This window comes from Rhipicephalus microplus, chromosome 2, assembly GCF_043290135.1.
Source record: "Rhipicephalus microplus isolate Deutch F79 chromosome 2, USDA_Rmic, whole genome shotgun sequence".
Classification (NCBI taxonomy): Eukaryota; Metazoa; Arthropoda; class Arachnida; order Ixodida; family Ixodidae; genus Rhipicephalus; species Rhipicephalus microplus.
This window is the reverse complement of record NC_134701.1, coordinates 159,203,443-159,222,476: the sequence shown is the minus strand read 5'-3', so window position 1 is coordinate 159,222,476 and position 19,034 is coordinate 159,203,443. Positions and strand designations below refer to the sequence as shown.

Here is a 19,034-nt window from a genome sequence, read left to right as displayed (position 1 = left end):
TAGCAATCCTTCCTTGTCTTCTGTGCGTTGTTGAACAATAAAAAATTTGCAGCGTGCGTGTTAACTAAAAGCCGCATTTTCCTGTCTCTCATTCCCCCTTAACAGCCATTGGCATGTACATTGAGCACTATGTTTTATTGTTCAACACCGCACAGAAGAAATCTCTCACCGGCACCACCTTGGAGGTCAAAATGTTATACTTGTTACACACTACTAAACGGCTACGAGGGATGAACAGGTGCCGCTATAGAAAGCTTCGCCCCTAAAAGCACTCTGCTGACGATACGGTGCTGCCACCTCGCAGTCGCCCTGAGTTCCGCACAAGCTCGTGTCTTCAGGCGGCACTGCCGGATGGCACCCAAGCCTCACGTAGCGCCTCTTCTATTTTATCAATGTCAGCCAGATGCGGCCGATTCAACATAGAGGAGGCGCTCTCTGAGGCAAGGCAAAACATAAATGGCCGCTGGGCCGGCAAAAGACTATACCGTCTTTCGGCGACATTTGCGCCAAAGCACGTACATACGCGGTTAATGTTGTTTCTAAACTTTAGTTTCGATGCGTTTCTGCTTGAGTGAAAACAATTGCTGCTTATTTCCATAACGATTAAAAGGATGAATAAACAGGCGCGAGGGTAGGGAGTTTAGTCATGTTTCAGTCAGACTGACTACCCAGTGCTGACTAAGGGGCTAAGAAGAATGAAAGATAGAAAAGCGACATGATAAAAAAAGATAAAAGTGAAAATTAAAGGAGAATAAAACATAATTCATCATTCAAAGTCCGTCTCTAAAACCAGATGTCCGCAAAGAAACGCAACAACTGTGCCGAGGACGGTCTCGGTCAGAGTCCTAAGGACCTCTTCACTTACAAAGAGTGATTGTCAAGTCTATCTCAAAAGCTCTTGGCACACTGTAGCGAAGACATTCCGTTATTAGTTTCCCCGCAGCCGAGTTGTAGCTTTATACCGCGTTGAAAGTAATCGATTACTCGCAAGCAGCTACATTTCTCGTGACATCGTACTGTCAAATTTATTTATTTAGCTTATTTTTGTCTCCCTACCAGCATGACGCCGAAGTGTATGTACGTCTGAAAGCTTTCAAACTATTATTCACGAGAGCCCTGGTAAAATATTAGGTTATACTTACATCTGCATTCCCGATGGTGGGGCCGGACACTGGGCATTGCGAAAAAGTCAGTCCGCTCAGCAGAAGAAACATGGGCACCACCCACACATTACGAGGCTGTGGTCAAGCAAGCCCTGGTTGGGAAGAAACTACCGCACTGCATCTAATTCGAAAATCTTCGACTGCGTTATCACCGGCGTCGATCTCGGTCGCTTCTTGCAACGCTCGCGTCGTAGGTTCCAGCGTTGTCTGGCTTCGGCCGCAAGGGTCGATAAGGGAACAGCATGCATTACCGGCTTTAAGCGTGCATGCACCGCTCAACAATCCTTTCGTACTTTTCTTCTTAACCGTCCTTTAGCATGCCGCAGAGGCGCGGACAGACAGCAGAGAGTTCCTCGAGGCCCGGCGCTATGACTGTGTAGTCACGGATGGTGCAGTCATCTTGCGTCGTCATTGCCTTTGATAGGGGCGTTTGTAGAACGAGGCACTTCTTGCTCTTTTAGGGAGAGGGGAGGAATGTTGCTAGTGTTGACAATGAAGTCAGACGACAACATCAATAGAGCCCACGCCCTCCCGTCCGTGAGTCATTCATTGAGTGTGGCATTTAACGTTGGCCGTTGCCGAAACTTTATCGCGGTTTTCCTTCAGGTCAGCAAACCGAACAGAGCTCACTCTGATTATACAACTTTTTTTCAATGTATTAACCGTGTTCTAGCTAATAAAACATACACTTTGCTGAGGTTTCACTGAGAAAATTTATACTCAGCTTGACTCAAAGACTCAAACTCGGCAAATTTTTACTCTGGCAAGCTCACTCGGTACTGAAATTCACCTACGTTGTTACTCCCGCGGACTCAAGACTCAATAAAATTTTACTGAGTTAGGCTCAATCAGACTCAAACTTCGTTACGTTCGTTACATCGGTACAAGCGGCGCATTGCTACCACGCTACAATTGCGGATAGCCAAAGCTTTAAACACATTTAGTGTCACACCAATAAAGGAGGTTCTTAAACCTCCTTTACCCCAACACGATGCTGTGCTCAGAAGTCACATTAGGCAGATTCGTAACCGTCATGGATTTCTATTGCGATAGAAATTATATGGACACACTCAGCTGGATTTCGCTGCTGGCGTCGGTTTCATTTACCGTATATGTATAGACAAAAAATTAATTCAGAAAAAGACTCCGGCGCGCGGAATCGAACGTCCGACCTCTTGCTAGTGAGTGCGAGGCGTTAGCCACTAAACCTCGTTCAACATTGAAACAGCAAGCTATTTATATCAACCACTTACTGCTGGCGATGGTCATCTCGGGGGAACTATCGCGTCTTCAGCATTACCAGCGAGATGGCGCAATGAGCGTGCGTCACCAGATCGTCATGACGCGGCGGCGCGTGCTCTCATCTCCCACGCGTACTTTGCCCCACGGAGAGGGGGGGGGGGGATGCTCACGCCTGCGTGCGCTTATCTCGCGGTGGGGAGAATCATACGCTTTGGGCTTTCACTGGAACGATTCTGTTGTAGTTAGCGGGTACACAAAGGTCACTTCACTCGCTGCACAGTCTCCGTTTGCGAAAACGGCGCGCTTTTCAGACGCAGCGATGTAACAACTGTTATGCTTATTCGCGTTCATCTGTACTTGTGAGTACGTTTCGTGAGTCATTAGACACTTTTAGTTGGGCGTACGTAACGAGCCCACGTACGCAGCACTGCCACGGGAAAGAACTGCGTATGTGCAGTACGTAACGTATCCATTCCAGAGACGCGCGTACGCCCGAAACAAGAAGCTGCCTACGCAACGCAACGCTTACTACGTTACGTTCTCGCGACACCTAGAAGAAACCAGAAGGAGAGTAATCGACCATTCCAGCGACTATAGGCGGCGCAGCGGAAGGTCGAAACGGCGGACGAGACGGTGATGTCGCGAGCGTTTACGTCAGCGTCGTAGAGCGTGAAGACGCGTTTATTGGTTTATGATTGAGAGACTGACTACTGACTACTGATAAAACTGCGTCACAGTTTTATCACCGCGTGACAGCTTCGGAGCACGGTTACATGGCTCCACCTGCGTCGCTGGAATGACCGAATATGGAGGCCGCAGTGGCGTTTGACGCAGACAGCAACAGCGGACCTGATGCAAGGTATGTGTATTTCACAATGAAAGGCGATGTTTTCATGCAAGACAAGGTAAATTCAAGTGGTGCTTTCCGGCGTCCCGATGAGTCAGAAGAAATTGACGGGCGTCTCACGAAAATCCTCACGAATCGCCTTCGATAGAATGCGTGCACGAACGCGTCTCGTTCTGCCAGGCCTCTCGGCGAATGAACCCGTAAATAAAACGGCACCTTGGTACGTACTTTTATTCATAGTGCAACATAACACGCCTTGGAAGTTGTGCGAGCTAGAAGTTGTACATCGTAAGGTCATGAATACCTGCAACGTGACCACTGGCTGCGGGGTACGCTTAGACTGATCCGCAGAAGCGCTGGATAGGACGCTGGGGTCGATTCAGTGTGGGCATGCCCAGTCAGACGCCGTTCTTACATTGCGAACCCAAGTTCAAAACAGCAAAGGTGAACGTGCGCATTCAGTGCACCCAGGAACGACGCTAAAATCGACACAGCGAACACCACGTTCTGACTTTTACGCCAGTGGCCCTCACCCTGGCAGTCAGGGTGTGTTTCGTGCAGATCTCAGAGGCCATGTTATTACTGGGGCCACGGTAGTGGGACCTAGCGTACTCCTAACGTTGGTGGCGCTGATAAGCATTACAAACCCTTGAACTCGCATACCATCTATATATTTTAGGAAAACACGTCAAGGTTTGTTAAGCTAAAAGTGTTGTTGCACGCTTCACTTGCCGCGTACGCAACGTAATTTTCACAGCGAACGCAGCTTCTCCGTACGCCCAACTAAAAGTGTCTGTGCGTGAGAAACGCGGGGAAGGTTTCGATTTGCTTGCCATTTCTTGTTATCGCGTTCGTTGCTTCGCTTTTGCGGCAAAGCTGTGACTTATTATACGAACCGATTTATTCAAGTTTTCTTTCCACTCGCACTGTAATAGACTGGATTAAGTATTACTTGTGCCGCCTCATTGTAATACTTTCAAACTGTATTAACATTGTTTGTATTTCCTTGTTTCCTTGTTTTCTTTTTCCCCACCCTGTTCAAAGCTGTGTATGGCATGCAGTTAAAAATGAATGAATGAATGAATGAATGAATGAATGAGTGAAAGAATGAATGAATGAGTGAGCGAATGAATGAATGAATGAATGAATGAATGAATGAATGAATGAATGAATGAATGAATGAATGAATTGTGCCGTTTCTCCTGCACAGTGTTGCGTGCCGGAGCCAGAGCTGCAGTAACAACAACAACGGCACCAATGGCGTCAACGGCGGCGGCAGTGCGTCCGAGCTGCGCGCAACCTTAGACTCGTCCAGCTGCAACGGGGCGCTGTCCGTAGACGGACACCGCCGGAGGCAGTCGCCCGACGGACCCAACGTCGACCCCCACGGACGGCGGCTACCTCTTTCACCTGCCGGTGAGTTAGCCGCACACGTGGCCACACACGTGGCCATTCCGTGGTGTCGACTTCCGGACACGTTCGAGTATTGACAGAGCTGCATGTGACTGACGCCATCCCGCGACGCTTAGGCACCACGACGTCACGTGTTGCATATAGAGCCAAGGAGTATAGCCGGTGTCACACTTAAGCACCGCGATCTCCATCGGTGGAGGATTTCAAGGAATCGTTTTTAGATGCGAAGCAGCTTATGGTGGAGCTCAATCCGGTGTGCCACCCTTACTGCGCATGCGCCAGCTCTCTCTCTCATCGCGTGGGCGTGAAGAGACGGGGGAGAGTTGGCGTATGCAGAGTGGGGTAGTGGACGGTCGCTGAAGACCCTCTCCTCGCGTGAGCGGGAGGAGTTGGCAGAGCGCTGCCTCTGCTTCGTTTGAATGCGAAGCTTTTTTTAGCGAACTTCGGCGAATTTGAGCGTGTCTATCTATCTATCTATCTATCTATCTATCTATCTATCTATCTATCTATCTATCTATCTATCTATCTGTCTGTCTGTCTGTCTGTCTGTCTGTCTGTCTGTCTGTCTGTCTGTCTGTCTGTCTGTCTATCTATCTATCTATCTATCTATCTCTAGCCGCCTACGACTTTTAACTCTCCTGGCCGTTTTGATAATGGTATCGATACCAAACTTGATATAGCATAACATGACTGTATAAAGAACATATTTGACTGGTCATAACATAAAAATCATGACATGCATGTCATGATTGTCATGATTCACATTTCATGGTCCGACACCTCTTGCGGTAGTTTCGTTCACATGGTATGTTGCAAAACTGGTATGGTATGACATGATTGCATGACGAACACAAGCGGCACACCTTAGCATGACAATCATGACATGCGTGTCATGTAACAACATGACTACACGCCACGCTCATGATGCTCGCGGCCGTTTCGCTCGCGTCTCATATACCAAATTAGATACTACAGTACATGAATGGATGACGAATGTATGCGACTGGTGCAAACATGATAATCATGAGATGCCTATCATGTCACAACATGACTACATGCCACGCTCATGATGCGCTGGTGGCTGCTTCGCTAGCTTCACTTATACCAAATATGGTATTACGGGACGTGAATGAATGACGTACGTATGATACGGGTGCAAACATGATAAACATGAGATGCGTGTCATGTAACAACATGACTGCATGCTACGCTCATTATGCGCTCGCGGCCGTCTCACTACTTTCACATGTACCGAACTTGTTATTACGTGACGCGAAAGTACGACATAAGTAAGTGACACATCCAAACATGATAATCACGACATGCGTATCGTGTAACATGACTACACGCCACAGTGAAAATGCGCTCGCGGCCGCTTCGCTAGCTTCACATATGCCAAATTCGGTATTACGTGACGCTAATGGATGATGAAAGTATGTGACTGGTGCAAACATGATAATCATGAGATGCGTGTCATGTGAGAACATGACTACATGCCACAGTCAAAGCACCAATGCATCTCAACGTGACACTGTGCGCGTGCTCGCCGGCGTTCATTTCGTTGCGTCCGCCGGCGTTCATTTCGTTGCGTCCGCCGGCGTTGCCTCACTAGGCGCCGGTCCTGCCATATACTCATAGGCGCGCGCTGCGCTGCGTTGCTGTGACGCATGTGCGTTTCAGCGCATCCGGCGTCCCTCCCTCACGAAAACAGAGAGACGCAGTGTTGTCTGGGTGACGCATTGGCAGGAAATGCAGCATGTCGCATTTCGCACCGGTTGCCGTCGGGCCTCGCCGACGGACGCTGGTCGCGCCTAGCATCAGACAATAGAGTGCTCGCGTTTTGCTAACGTAGCGTTGTTGTGCCCAACGTGCGCGCGCGTCAACGCTACATTGGAGTATATTGGACCCTTCATGATGCACTCGCAGCCGTTTTGCTAGCTCCACATATACCAAATTTGGTGTTACGTGATGTCAATAGATTACGAAATATATGACTGGTGCAAACATAATAATCGTGACACGTGTGTCATGTAAGAACATGACAACATACCACGCTCACAGTGTGCTCGCGGCCGTTTCGCTAACGTCACGTATACTAAATTTGGTATCACGTGACATGAATAAATGAGGAAGGTAAACGACACATTGAAACATGATAATCATGACACAGAAGTCATGTATGGCATCACTTACCTTCACCTGGTAACGTTGTGCTGATTTTAAAGTGACTTACATATCAACATCTCTCATTCGTGCTTCGCATATGATCGAATCCCACTGTACGTGAGATCTGGCTAAATTTTTTTGTTGACCTTGTTTTCATCCTGACAGTCAACAGTCAAGAGGCAGCCGTCGCCAGGAAATGTGCAGTATATCTAGAGCTCGTTACGTGAGTGTTTACAGAGGACAGTGCAGGTTTCTTTTATTTCTGCTTTGGATCAATACTGCGTCAAGCGAATAAGTACGTGTCACTAGAGCGATACCTTACTCGCCTGGCTGATCACGAGGTGAACACTTTGTTACTCCTCTCCCACTGTAGAGGCCCTGCTGTACTACGGCAACCGCCTGAGCAGCTACGAGCGCACCGAGGTGTCCCAGTACCGCGACGTCTGGTACCTGGGCCTGGACGCCAGCAAGATCGAGTACGACGAAGGGGCCGGCCAGAACGGCGGTTACGACGACGAGACCGGCTCCTACATCAAGGTATATAGTGCATTCCCACTCTCTGTCTTGTTTGCCCTTTGGAACGAGACTGGGGTGTTGTGGCGTCGCCCGTAAAGTGCGCGTACGTTCACTGTGTGCCATAGTGAAAGATGAATCAACAGATGTCGTGACGTAACAGCACACGCGATTGCATGCAGCCAATCACGTGTGCACGCGTGTCTGTTATGCATGTGTGGTTTGAATATAATACACGGCCGCTAGGCCGGCTAAGTCGTTGTTGTGCTTCAGCTTCCCTTGTGTTCCGGACCCATTCACGTCCATACTTCATGCTCGTGCCGCGGGCCGTGCCGGCGCACGCCGCGTCTCGCGTCCAGTCCTCGGGCCCTTGCCGTCGGACACTGCCCGCCGACGCAACAATAGCTTTCTACTTTGCAAATCCTTTTTTTGCGGCCGCATGGTGCTGCTGCTGCTGCTGCTGTGTGCACAACATGGTGAAATACATCTCGTGAACAAATAGCGGTGTGCGCGAAGTCCCTGCCTCTGGCCATCCTTCTGGACTCACCAAGTAATCTCATCGCTGTTAGAGAGCACAACGAATAGTTCAACGAACCGTTTTAGGTGACGTCGCTTTTCGCGTATTCCAACAGGTGAGCTGAATACGCGTTCGTTTTTGTAGTGTCCTGTTAAGTGCCGTTGAAAAGAGGTACTTATCAAAGTATGTGCGTACTATCGTCCCAATTCTCCATTGTGAAATGACTAAGAAGTTTGCAAACCGGAAATGAAATATCAGTGAGGCCGCAGTAAAAAATTTACCAACCGGAAAGGTGTGTCGCTAATACGGACATACTTTTTCTACTATCTTTGTTTTACTGTGGGCCATCCAGATCAACACAGGCACATATTAAAAAAGTGATGACATTCTTTTGGGCCCTACAAATATATTGATACATTTGATCGTAAAGACACACGGAGCAGAATATCTGTGTTCGTTGAGTGCAGAATATCTGAGTTCGTTGGGAGTTCAGGTCCCAGGGTCCGCAATAGAGGAACGCGGCTTCGTAGTTAAGTAGGCTTCCCTTTGAGGAGTGGTGTAGTGGCGCTGTCGTGTAGTGTTTCTGGTCTCGTCGTAGTAGTAGTGCGCTGTTGATGATGGTGAGGGGGTGCCTGGGGCACCCACGTGCCACAAGCACCCCCTCACCATCATCAACAGCGCACCACTACTAGGGGGGAAATCTGCTGGACAGCCAAGACGCGTTCCTCTATTGCGGACGACAAGACCAGAGGCACTACACGACAGCACCACTACACCACTCCTCAAAGGGAAGCCCGTTGAACTACGAAGCCGCGTTTCTCTATTGCGGACCCCGGGACATGAACTCCCAACGAACACAGATATTCTGCACTCAACGCTCGCCAGGAGTCTAACGCGAAAATCCTCCCTACAACGACCAAGGCCTGCCGGACATAACTACAATCTTCGGACTTCATCAGTGCCATCTCCGCACCCAAAAGAAGATTGACCTCTAAAATGTAAGTCCAGCTCATCGCTTCTCAGTTGCAGTACCACATTCCTTGAAGTGCGAAAACTCGCGGACAAACGAATAAGACACGAAATGCATAAATTAGCATTGCAAGTGTACCTTGGTGCTAGAATAGCTCCCAAGGGTATGACACTCTTTCTCACGCCAGCCGCTACAAACCTAGATGAACACGACCAAATAACATGGAAAAATGTCCTCCTTGAGGCGTATCTTAAATTACCAGAAATCGCTTTCAATCACAGTGATAACCAGGTAAAGAAACTGGTTGCTATGACCAACACCATTCTCCGCCATAACACTTTATTGAACGAGGAAATCACCCGGTTAACAGAATTTGAACAGAGTAAATACCAAGCCATCATGATCACTAAAATCCATTAACTCGAAAGAGACCATGTCCCCTACCCAGCGTTTCCTGAGATATTTCCATACCGCTACAACAACACCACCCAGGAAAATACTAACGGTACAAACGAGCACCCATCAATGAACACACCCCGTGACAACCGTGATAGGTTTACAACCCGATAGGTTGTAAACCTATCGGACACGAGCTTGTCACCTGACGAAGAAAAGCTGCTACCCAAAGGACTAAGCTTCTGCCCAACCACAATTTTTTTGACGAATTCCACTTGCTCCTATAGACCTCGACAACTTCGCTAGAAGCTTGAGTTTGCGCGAATATTTCTTGAACAGGCCTCCTAACCACGGAAAAAATCACTCGTAGAACAAATGATTGGACACCGAACAGTAATCGAGACAAGTGTCTGGACCTTTATATCACCGCAGTACAGAAAGATATAGTACACGATTGCCGGATACAGAAAGGAAAGCGAGAAAACTTGAGAATATCTGAAAAAAAAATGAGTTTGAGAAGTCTGGAATCTAGGACAAACATAACAATAAAACCCGCTGGCAAAGGAAGAGGAATTGTAGTCTTTAATACAACCAACTACTTACAAGAAGCATACCGCCAACTAGACGACTCAAATTTTTACGAACGCCTCCAAGGTGATCCGACAGACGAACATAAACTTACGGTATCAACAGCACTAAAGAAACTGTTGGACGCAGAAAAGATAACCAACACTGACCACAAGCTGATGCGAACAGCATACGCTCGTCCAGGTCGCTTCTACATCCTCTCAAAAATTCATAAACCTGGTAACCTAGGTCGACCAATCATATCAGGCATAGGTACAATAACTGAACCATTAGAGTATACGTGGACAAACTAATAAGCCACACTCCATGCACCCTAGCGTCGTACATAAAAGGCACCACACATTTTCTTTGAGACATTGCATGTCTGCGTGTGCCGAAAAACTCGTACTTAAATTACTCTTGATGTGTCCTCATTGTATTCCAACATTCCTCATGATGATGGCATAGCTGCATTACAAAACATGTACACAGACCATAGACAACCTGATACCACAGATTTCTCTGCCGTCGCAACTTTGACGAGGATGGTCCTAGAACTAAATTCATGTGAATTTAACCAAAAGTATTTTATACAAATTAGCAGGACTGCTGTGGGCGCCAAATGGCACCCGATAATGCCAACATATTTATGGGAAAGCTACAATCCGAATTTCTCGCACAAAGTTCCTTGAAAACACTCTTATACAGAAGATATATAGACGACATCTTTCTTATTCGGAGCCACAGCGAGGATGAACTTCTCAGCTTTATCGACACTTACAACGCTGTACACCCAAACATACACTCCACACACATCTACTCGCAAGCAACTGTAAATTTTCTTGATGTTACCATAATGATGGAAGAAGACAAGCTTTCTACAACCTCATATCGCAAACCAACGGATCGACAGCAACACCTCCATTACCAAAGCGATCACCCGCGCCACTGTAAAAACAGTATTCCGTACAGATAGGCTCACCGGTTTAAGCGAATCTGCTCAAGAGGCGCTAACTTCTACACGAGCTTACAGAGGCTAAAACTTATGCTCGATAAACAAAAATACCCCCAGCCTATAATTGATGACGCTGTTCAGAAAGCTAGAAAACTGAATCGTGATGACTTACTTATGAAGCGACCACCGCAAGAAGACCTGCAACAAACGAATCTCTGTTTAACTTACAGCACGAACTTTCCCAGTGTAAACAAAATCCTTAAACGCCATTACAACATTCTGGAAAAAACTAAACGTCTGAAACGCGCATTGCCATCCATTCCTGGCGTCGTTTTCCGACGACCACGCAACCTCAAAGACACGCTTGTCCTCTCTCAAATCAATACTTCCCCCCTAATACTTCATGCCGACCCTGTTTAAAGTCACGATGTCTTGTATTAAAGCGATGCGAGAAACAGACAAAGCAACCAGCACACAATCCAAGTTTTCGATTAACATACGAGGAAACCTAACATGCAATTCCCCTAACGTGGTATACCTACTCGAATGCAACGTGTGCAGTATGCAGTACATCGAACAAACAGAAACACCAGTTATGATACGTGTCAATATTCACAAAGCCCATGCGAAATCAGCTCCAAGTCTACCTCTATCAAAACGTCTCAGCCTTCCCAACCATGCATTCGACAAACTATCAGTAACACTCTTACAAACGGGATTCAAATCAAACCGAGAACGTGAACGACGGGGGTCATACCTCATCCACCTATTTAACACCCTCGAAAGAGGAATAAGTGAGACTCCGGGTACACTTATAGCAATTAGACCATTAGAAAACAATAATGGCAATAATGACAATAATAATTGAGTTCACGGCACTGCAGCTGCGACGTTCACTGGACAATTAAAAATACTTCCAAGTGTAACTACTCTTCCTGAGTATAGCTGTCGTCTGTTTCCGCTTCTACCTTTATCCAATCAATTGTGCCAACCATGACACGCCCAACAGCAACGCTGTGCTCAGTCAGGAGGCCCCTACTGCGTAATCCAGGAGCGGGCCAGAATTGACATTGCACCCGCTTGCCAGTCTCAGCGGCAATGCGCGGCGCCCCTCTTTTAACAGCGAGACGTCCACGAGGCACTGAGTAGTTATAGGCCTAAACTTCTTAAAAAAGCTATTTTTCGCCACTCCGGACCACCGGAGCCATGCGGCGCCATCTGGTCGGGAACAATATGTTAGTGGAAGGAAGTATATGCAGACCACGGACATCCTAAAGGTGATCGTCCGAAAAAGGGAGGGGAGGAAAAGGAAGGAAAGGGAGAAAGAAAAAGGAAAAGAAAGAAAAAAAGGTAGAGAAAAAGAAATAAAGGAAGTTGAAGGTGGATGGTCCGGGGGAGTCTACCTCATGTTCTCTTTTTTGTATGTGTGTGTTTACCCTCTCTCCTTTAAGATTGTATAAGGCTGAGCACCAACAAACTGTACCCTAATTCCTGATGAAGGCCAGACTCTGTCTGAAACGTCGAAATAAACCACGTTGTGACTGCTCACGGAGGATCTACTTGACTACTTGCAATGCCACGGCCACTCCCCCACCACGCAATATTATATATATATATATATATATATATATATATATAACGCATGCGCCATGGCAACAGGCGTGTTTGTTTGTTTCATCGTATCTTTTGTTTGTCAACCGCCTCGGTCATCAACTTCACGTTCACGCCCGGCGGGCGATCGCTTCGAGCCGCGACCAAAATTCCTCCAGGAAACATCCACAGCTCTCCAGGAACTGATGGCTCGATCAGCGGCTGATGAGTTCCGTTCTCGTCGTCATAAGAGTAACGCTGTCTAAATAAAGATGGAGCAGGACGAATAATAAAAGGAAGAGAAGAGGGATTATCGGGAGGATGACAGAAAATGAGACCCGCGATGGACACATCTGTGTGTGGCGAACATACGCGGATCGTCAGCAAGGAATGATCGAGCCCTTGTATTATTACGCGCATTACACACATGCATGCAGGCGCACACGCTCTAACACACACACTGACACACATTTGCGAGCGCGGGGGATGGGAATGTCACATTTGATATTGTTCAAAACATAGCATCGGGTTATTTTAAAGCTTTTTTTTAAAAAAAGTTCATCAGAGGAATTAATGAATGAATGAAATGAACTTCATTTGGACCAGGCTCTTTGTAGTTCAGCCCTACGGTGGGTGGCCTTCTCAGTCCAGGTAGCTAGCCATGGCTCGCTGCCACCGCCCGAGCCCGGTTCACCAATCGTAGCTGGTTGTCGGGGTCTTGCGTCACCAGCAAAGCCTCCCACTGCTCTTCGAATACTTCCTCTCGGTCCGTTTCTTTCTCTTGGTTTTCACTTGGCGGTGACAACGGTGGCAAACTGGATTGTTGCGACACTCCTGCACCATGTGGCGCAAGTGTTGCGCGTGTTTCGAGGGCAAAACTTGCAGTCCCACCTGAAGGTCCGTAGATACATTGCGTGCATCAATGTTCCGCGCGGGTAATTTCCTGCTTGTAGTCTTCTCCATATCACTGCTTGTTCCCTACTCAGACTCTTGTGTGCCGGCGGGTACCACTTCCTCTGCTTCCTGTGGTGTGCCAAAATGTCTGCGTACTTTTTCGGTATGCGCTCGTGTTCGTCGTGACAGCCGTCGGTACACGTGTTCCCAGCGTGTCGGAGATGGCTCGGCGTGCTTTATCTCCAGCCTCGGCGTGCACCGCCTGGTTCCCCGCGAGACACCCATGTCCCGGTGTCCAAGGGATGGTTGTTTCGTCCATGTTGGTGCTTTTTAAGACATGTAGTGCTGCCTTTCCGATCCTTCCGTTCATGTGTCTTCTGCACGCCTCTAGCGAATCTGTTGCCATGGTAGCCCGCGTCTTCTTGCATGTAGCCATGGTCAGGGCTATGCCTTGCTCTTCTGCTATACTCGCATCCTTGGCACGTATGGATGCTGCTCTCAATTCTTTGCCGCTTTCGTCGACCACGCTTATAGCAAAACGGTCATTTGTAAGGTAAGTCGCTGCGTCCGTGTATCTCAAATCTTCTTCTTTGCTGTTGGTGGGTTGTAGTATCTGCTCGAGCACTTTTATCCTGGTTTGTCTTCTTCCTTTGTCGTATTCGGGATGCATGTTCCTTTGGTATATCGCTTACATGTAAGTTATTTCTGATCTCGTACGGAATGCGCTGAGGGACGTGCATGTCATCCTCGATGCGGTAACCCAAATCTTGGAGTAGGGCTCTACCTGTATTCGTCAGGTGCAGTCTCTCCAGCTGGTTGACATAGTGTGCTGCCGTGAGCTCTCCCCATGTGTTGTGCACTCCCATTTTGAGTAACTTTTTCGTGGATGTGGAAGGTGAGAGGCCTATGGTAATCTTGTGGACTTTTCTGATAAGAGTTCTAATCCTCTGGTTATTCCTCATATCTACATACGGGGTCCCGTACGTGATTATGCTTGTGACTAACGCCTGGATCATTTTCGTGCAGTCTTCTTCCTTCTTCTTTCAGTCCGCGGCTTTTGCTTGTCGCCCTTTTTATGATGTGTCTGACCTCTTGCACGGTTTTCGGAACCTTTTCTAACTCTTAACAGTTATCTTCCCATTTATTCATCCTCGTTGTAAATCATCATCAGCCTGACTACGTCCACTGCAGGACAAAGGCCTATCCCGTGTTCCACCAGTCAACTCGGTCCTGTGCTTGCTGCTGCCGTTTTATACCCACAAACTTCTTAATCTCATCTGCCCACCTAACTTTCTGTCTCCCCCTAACCCGCTTGCCTTCTCTGGGATGCCAGTTAGTTACCCTTAATGACCAGCGGTTATCCTGTCTACGCGCTCCATGCCCGGCCCATGTCCATTTCCTCTTAATTTTAACAATTATATGCTTAACCCTGGTTGGTTCCCTGATCCACTCTGCTCTCTTCTTGTCTCTTAAGGTTACACCTATCATTTTCCTTTCCATCGCTCGCTGCGTCATCCTTTATTTAAACTGAACCCTATTTGTAAGTCTCCAGGTTTCTGCTCCGTAGCTACTTACCGGCAAGATGAAGCTGTTACATACCTTCGTCTTGAGGGATAGTGAGAATCTACCTGTCATGATTTGCGCCGTTGTGAATGGGGAGCTGTAATTTAATCGCTGATCGATATGTGGGGTTCAGCATCCAAAAACCATCATATGATTATGAGAGAAGCCGTAGTGGAGGGCTCCGGTAATTTTGATCACCTGAGGTTCTTTAACGTGCACCCAAATCTGAGCACACGGGCCTATGCATTTTTATTCCATCGAAAATGCAGCCGCCGCAGCCGGGATTCGATACTGCGACCTGCGGGTCAGCAGCCGAGTACAATAGCCACTAGACCATCGTGGCGGGGCTGAATGGGGAGCTTTAAAAATACATTTTTGCTTAAAACAAAACAACAAAAAATGTGTTGAAGCTTGCCTTATGAAACGGGAATATTTTATTACAATTGACGTGTAAGTCTGATTTTTGTTATTCCTCCGTCACGTGGTCTAAATTACGCCTCAACGTGGAAAAAAAAATGAAGGTTTTCTGGAGTCTGAGTTTTTTTTTTCTTTTAAGATATTTGAACTTCAGTAGCTAAAAATATTTTATAGCGAGATATCTTCCATGGCATAAGTATTGACTACTCAGGTATTCATTCATATAAAGCACTATTTTACGGATGATAAAATGTACCTTTTGAGCATATTGAATATATTTATAAAAAAGTGTATGGCAGAAAAATTCTGCTAATATTATTTATTTTTCCACTCCCTGCACAAACGTTTTTGTCTTATATTTAAACAAAATTTGGCATTTAAACGAAAAGCGATACTCTCAGAATAAATATGCATCACACAGTTGATATTTTGCGGAAATCGAAAGGCTTCCACGTGACCAAATACATTATCAGTGAAACAAACTTGATTTTCCATCAAAATGAATGTAAATTTTTTATTTTGAATACATTTGAGATCATCACTGACACGGCTGGGATATTTGGCATGGAATGACTCCACTCAAAATTCAACGGTTCTTGGCCATTGCATCTACTAAAACTTGACGTCATGCAACTTATGTTAAGAATCTGTCAAGTGCGAGTGGAGTTATCAAGGTTTGTCGAATGCTGCAATTGCATTTTCTCTTCTCTTGTCCAGACGAAAGCGCTGGAAGCTAAGCAGGGAGAAATGGCAGGGCCACAGAAAAACGTCACGCACGCTTCGTGACTTTGAGCACTTATTTTCTTTTTTTTTTCTTCGAAAGCGCGGCTTCTTCAGTGTGATCGCGCGCGCACGCGTGGACAAGTAGCGGCCTCCCGCGGTGATCTCTACGAGCGAGCGCGCCATGTTCAAATCAGCCAATGGCTGGTAGATGGGTCGTTGACGTGTGATTTTCAGGCATATAACGTGATTTGTCGAGAGAAGACGAACCAATTTTTAGCTGACTTTGTAATTTATTGTGGATTTCAGGCCGCGTGCTGTGCTATAATATTTGGCTCGCGTGTTGTCGGGAGCCTCTAATACCAATCGGCAGTGTTTTCTGACCATGCTCAAAAAGTGTTGCAGGGCCCCTTCAACATTCAATTATTTCTGTCTCTTTAGAAAAATACATACGGTGTTACCAACACTCCTGAGGCTGAAATCCAGTATGGTAGCACCAGAGGAAAGAGCCATCGGAAGTGACAAATTCAAGCTCATATTTCAGAGCGATACTTCTAGAAGTCTTTTTCTTTTGTGTCTGAGCTTTCGGCATCTCGAAAAATAATGATCCGGGGATTCACTCTCATGACAATAACAAAAAACATAAAGGTGATTGAACCAAACTGTACCTGCCAAGGTAAAAAAGTTTACTGAGATGAGGCAGCATTGTAGAGTGGTAATCACAACTTCTGCCTTTCTGGAGGAGCACCATGGATTCTTCAAGGATATTCGAAAACAGACGCAAACAGGGGAGATTGAGAAACGTTATCTGTCGTGAAAGATTTATCAAAGGACGCCACAGTGACAAACACAAATGTTGGCAATAAAGAACGTACGGGACTATGGGTGGATGTCGCTGCCAGTGTGCCTGCATATTCAATTCAATTCCTATGTGACCATGCAGAGTTTTGGTAACCAGACCGCAAAAATTTAACCCTCAAGAGAACTATACATTTGTGGCCTGGTAACCACACCAAGCGAACAAGACGTAAATATATTGAAATGAGAAAATAGAGTGCTTCTAATGTATACTTTCTTGAATGAAATGAACTTTAAATTCACAAATCAAGTGTAATCAAAGAAGAACAGTCAGACAAAGAAATCGTTAGAATGACCTGTGCTGGCAAAGACTGTGGTAATTTGCGTAAAACACAGGACACAGGTTAGTGATTCCACTCGAAAAATTTCGGCAGATCCCACACATGTGAGACTCGATTACATGCGAATTAAGCAGTCTGCGAACAGGCACCGTGCACACGATCTCACTGCTGCGACAGCAGCGCTAGAACGCAAAGCGAAGTGAGAGAAAGTATGAAAACTGGACAGACGAAATCACGTTATCCGTCACACTTTATATTTGTTATCGAGACGCAAGAGCGTCCGTTATCTGAAAGTTTCCAAGTGCGCATGCACTAATGCGATAAGCGTTGAACAAAGCGCGCGCATTTATTGATCTCTTGACACCTTTCGCCGCAGGCTATCGGCCGATGACGGCGAAACTGGGCTGATAAGTGAGAGCGAAATAGCGCCGTTTTGGTTCTTGTCCGTACACTGGGCCAATGGCACCTAGAATAATATTATCAGGCCTGCTCACTGCCGCCGTGACGTCACTCGTTTGGCCCGAGCGAGCGCGCGTATATACGGGAGGCCGTGAATCCACTGCCACCGTCGTCTCCCGTTCAAAGATTAACCCCCATATTCTAGAACGCCCCTCCAGAAAGCCGATGGGAGCGCCATCTCTAGGCAGGGAAAGTCGCTGCATATCAGTGATAATTTGCTGCTATTCTTGAGTAGCGCAGCGTCATTTTCAACCAAGCAGCGGCGCAGTGCGCAACTCTGCTAATGAAGGGTGAAAGTCAAGTCGAGGAGTGTTTGTGAATACGGGGGTAAGCGTTCGCGGCGAGTTTTACAGGCCTAACAGCTTTACTCTGACTTTTGGGTCAAAAGAGGCGCTGGTTTAAGTAATGTACTGTGCTTGAAAGCGCTTAGAGATCCGCCTGGGAGCCATGTCTTCCACGAAAAAGTAAAAGATTGTGCGCTATCGAACGTGTAATCGATCTATAAGAGCGAAATTTGTTGGACCGAAAAAATTACGAAACAAATAAGGTAAATTTTATTTGTTATTTTTTACAAACACACACAATATCTAGATCATGCAGAGAAACTCTTACTGCTCATTTGCGTGCTGTTTTATTTGTACTCTTTTGAACACCTGTGTTCATAGACACGTAGTTATTGAGGAGAGTGTGTGCTGCTGCCGCAAATATGTTTTCAGCCCAACATCAAGGTTTTCATCATTTCAAGAGAAAACAAAAGCTTTCGTTTCAGAACATCTCTTGTGACCGACACAAGGAGCGGCGTTTTCTCTTTTGCTCTGGCCCCTCTCGCAGTGGTGCGTAGTCGGTCAGTCATATAACTTAGCGCCTGGGAAAATTGTTAGTGCTGGGTCTATATTAAACCATGTAGCCCCCGTGGGTGCTTCCACTGCACTGTCGGTTCTTGGATCGGAATGTTTTCGGTAGTGGTTGTTAAATATTCTAGCTTGAAGTAGAGTTCACACACCTGAAAAATCAATTAAAAAGCGCTTTACCGTAAGTGTCTGTCTGTCTACACGCATCTAGTTGAAAAAAAGAAAAAACGATAAATCTAAGTTTCAATGAAACATATTAGGCTAAGGTGCTGACGAGACTGGCGCAAAATTATCATACCGCAATAAAGTGGCAGAACACCGGCAAGAAAAATTATGCACAAAACTGATGCACGAAGTAATGAAGCCGCATCCCTTCTATTTTTCTCAATTAATTGAACAACGGATTTACAAGTCCGCGGCGCTAATCGCTAACAGCAATACGTTCACCTACCCTGAAGGGAAAACGCCTGTTCTGAAAACATACTGCTACGCGCATTTATTATTTTAATGCCAGGACTTACGCCAACAAGTCAAAAGCACACATGACACCTTCATTTTCGAGCAAGAACGAAACATGGTGGAGATGGGGCCATTGGAACGAATTAGAAATATGTTGCACGGACACACGTACCTTCGGGCCACGAAGGAAACG

General features: G+C 46.6%; 1 protein-coding gene across 2 annotated transcripts in view; it reads left to right on the top strand.

Annotated features, from left to right (window-relative positions):
• Positions 1-19,034, top strand: part of LOC119169696 (dual specificity tyrosine-phosphorylation-regulated kinase 4-like) — a 245,065-nt gene that overhangs the window by 201,633 nt on the left and 24,398 nt on the right. For both annotated transcript variants that reach the window (XM_075886964.1, XM_075886965.1), the window contains exons 3-4: positions 4,463-4,668; positions 7,205-7,368. In XM_075886964.1, the coding sequence (XP_075743079.1) occupies positions 4,463-4,668; positions 7,205-7,368 (370 nt within the window). The remainder of the gene's footprint in view (positions 1-4,462; positions 4,669-7,204; positions 7,369-19,034) is intronic.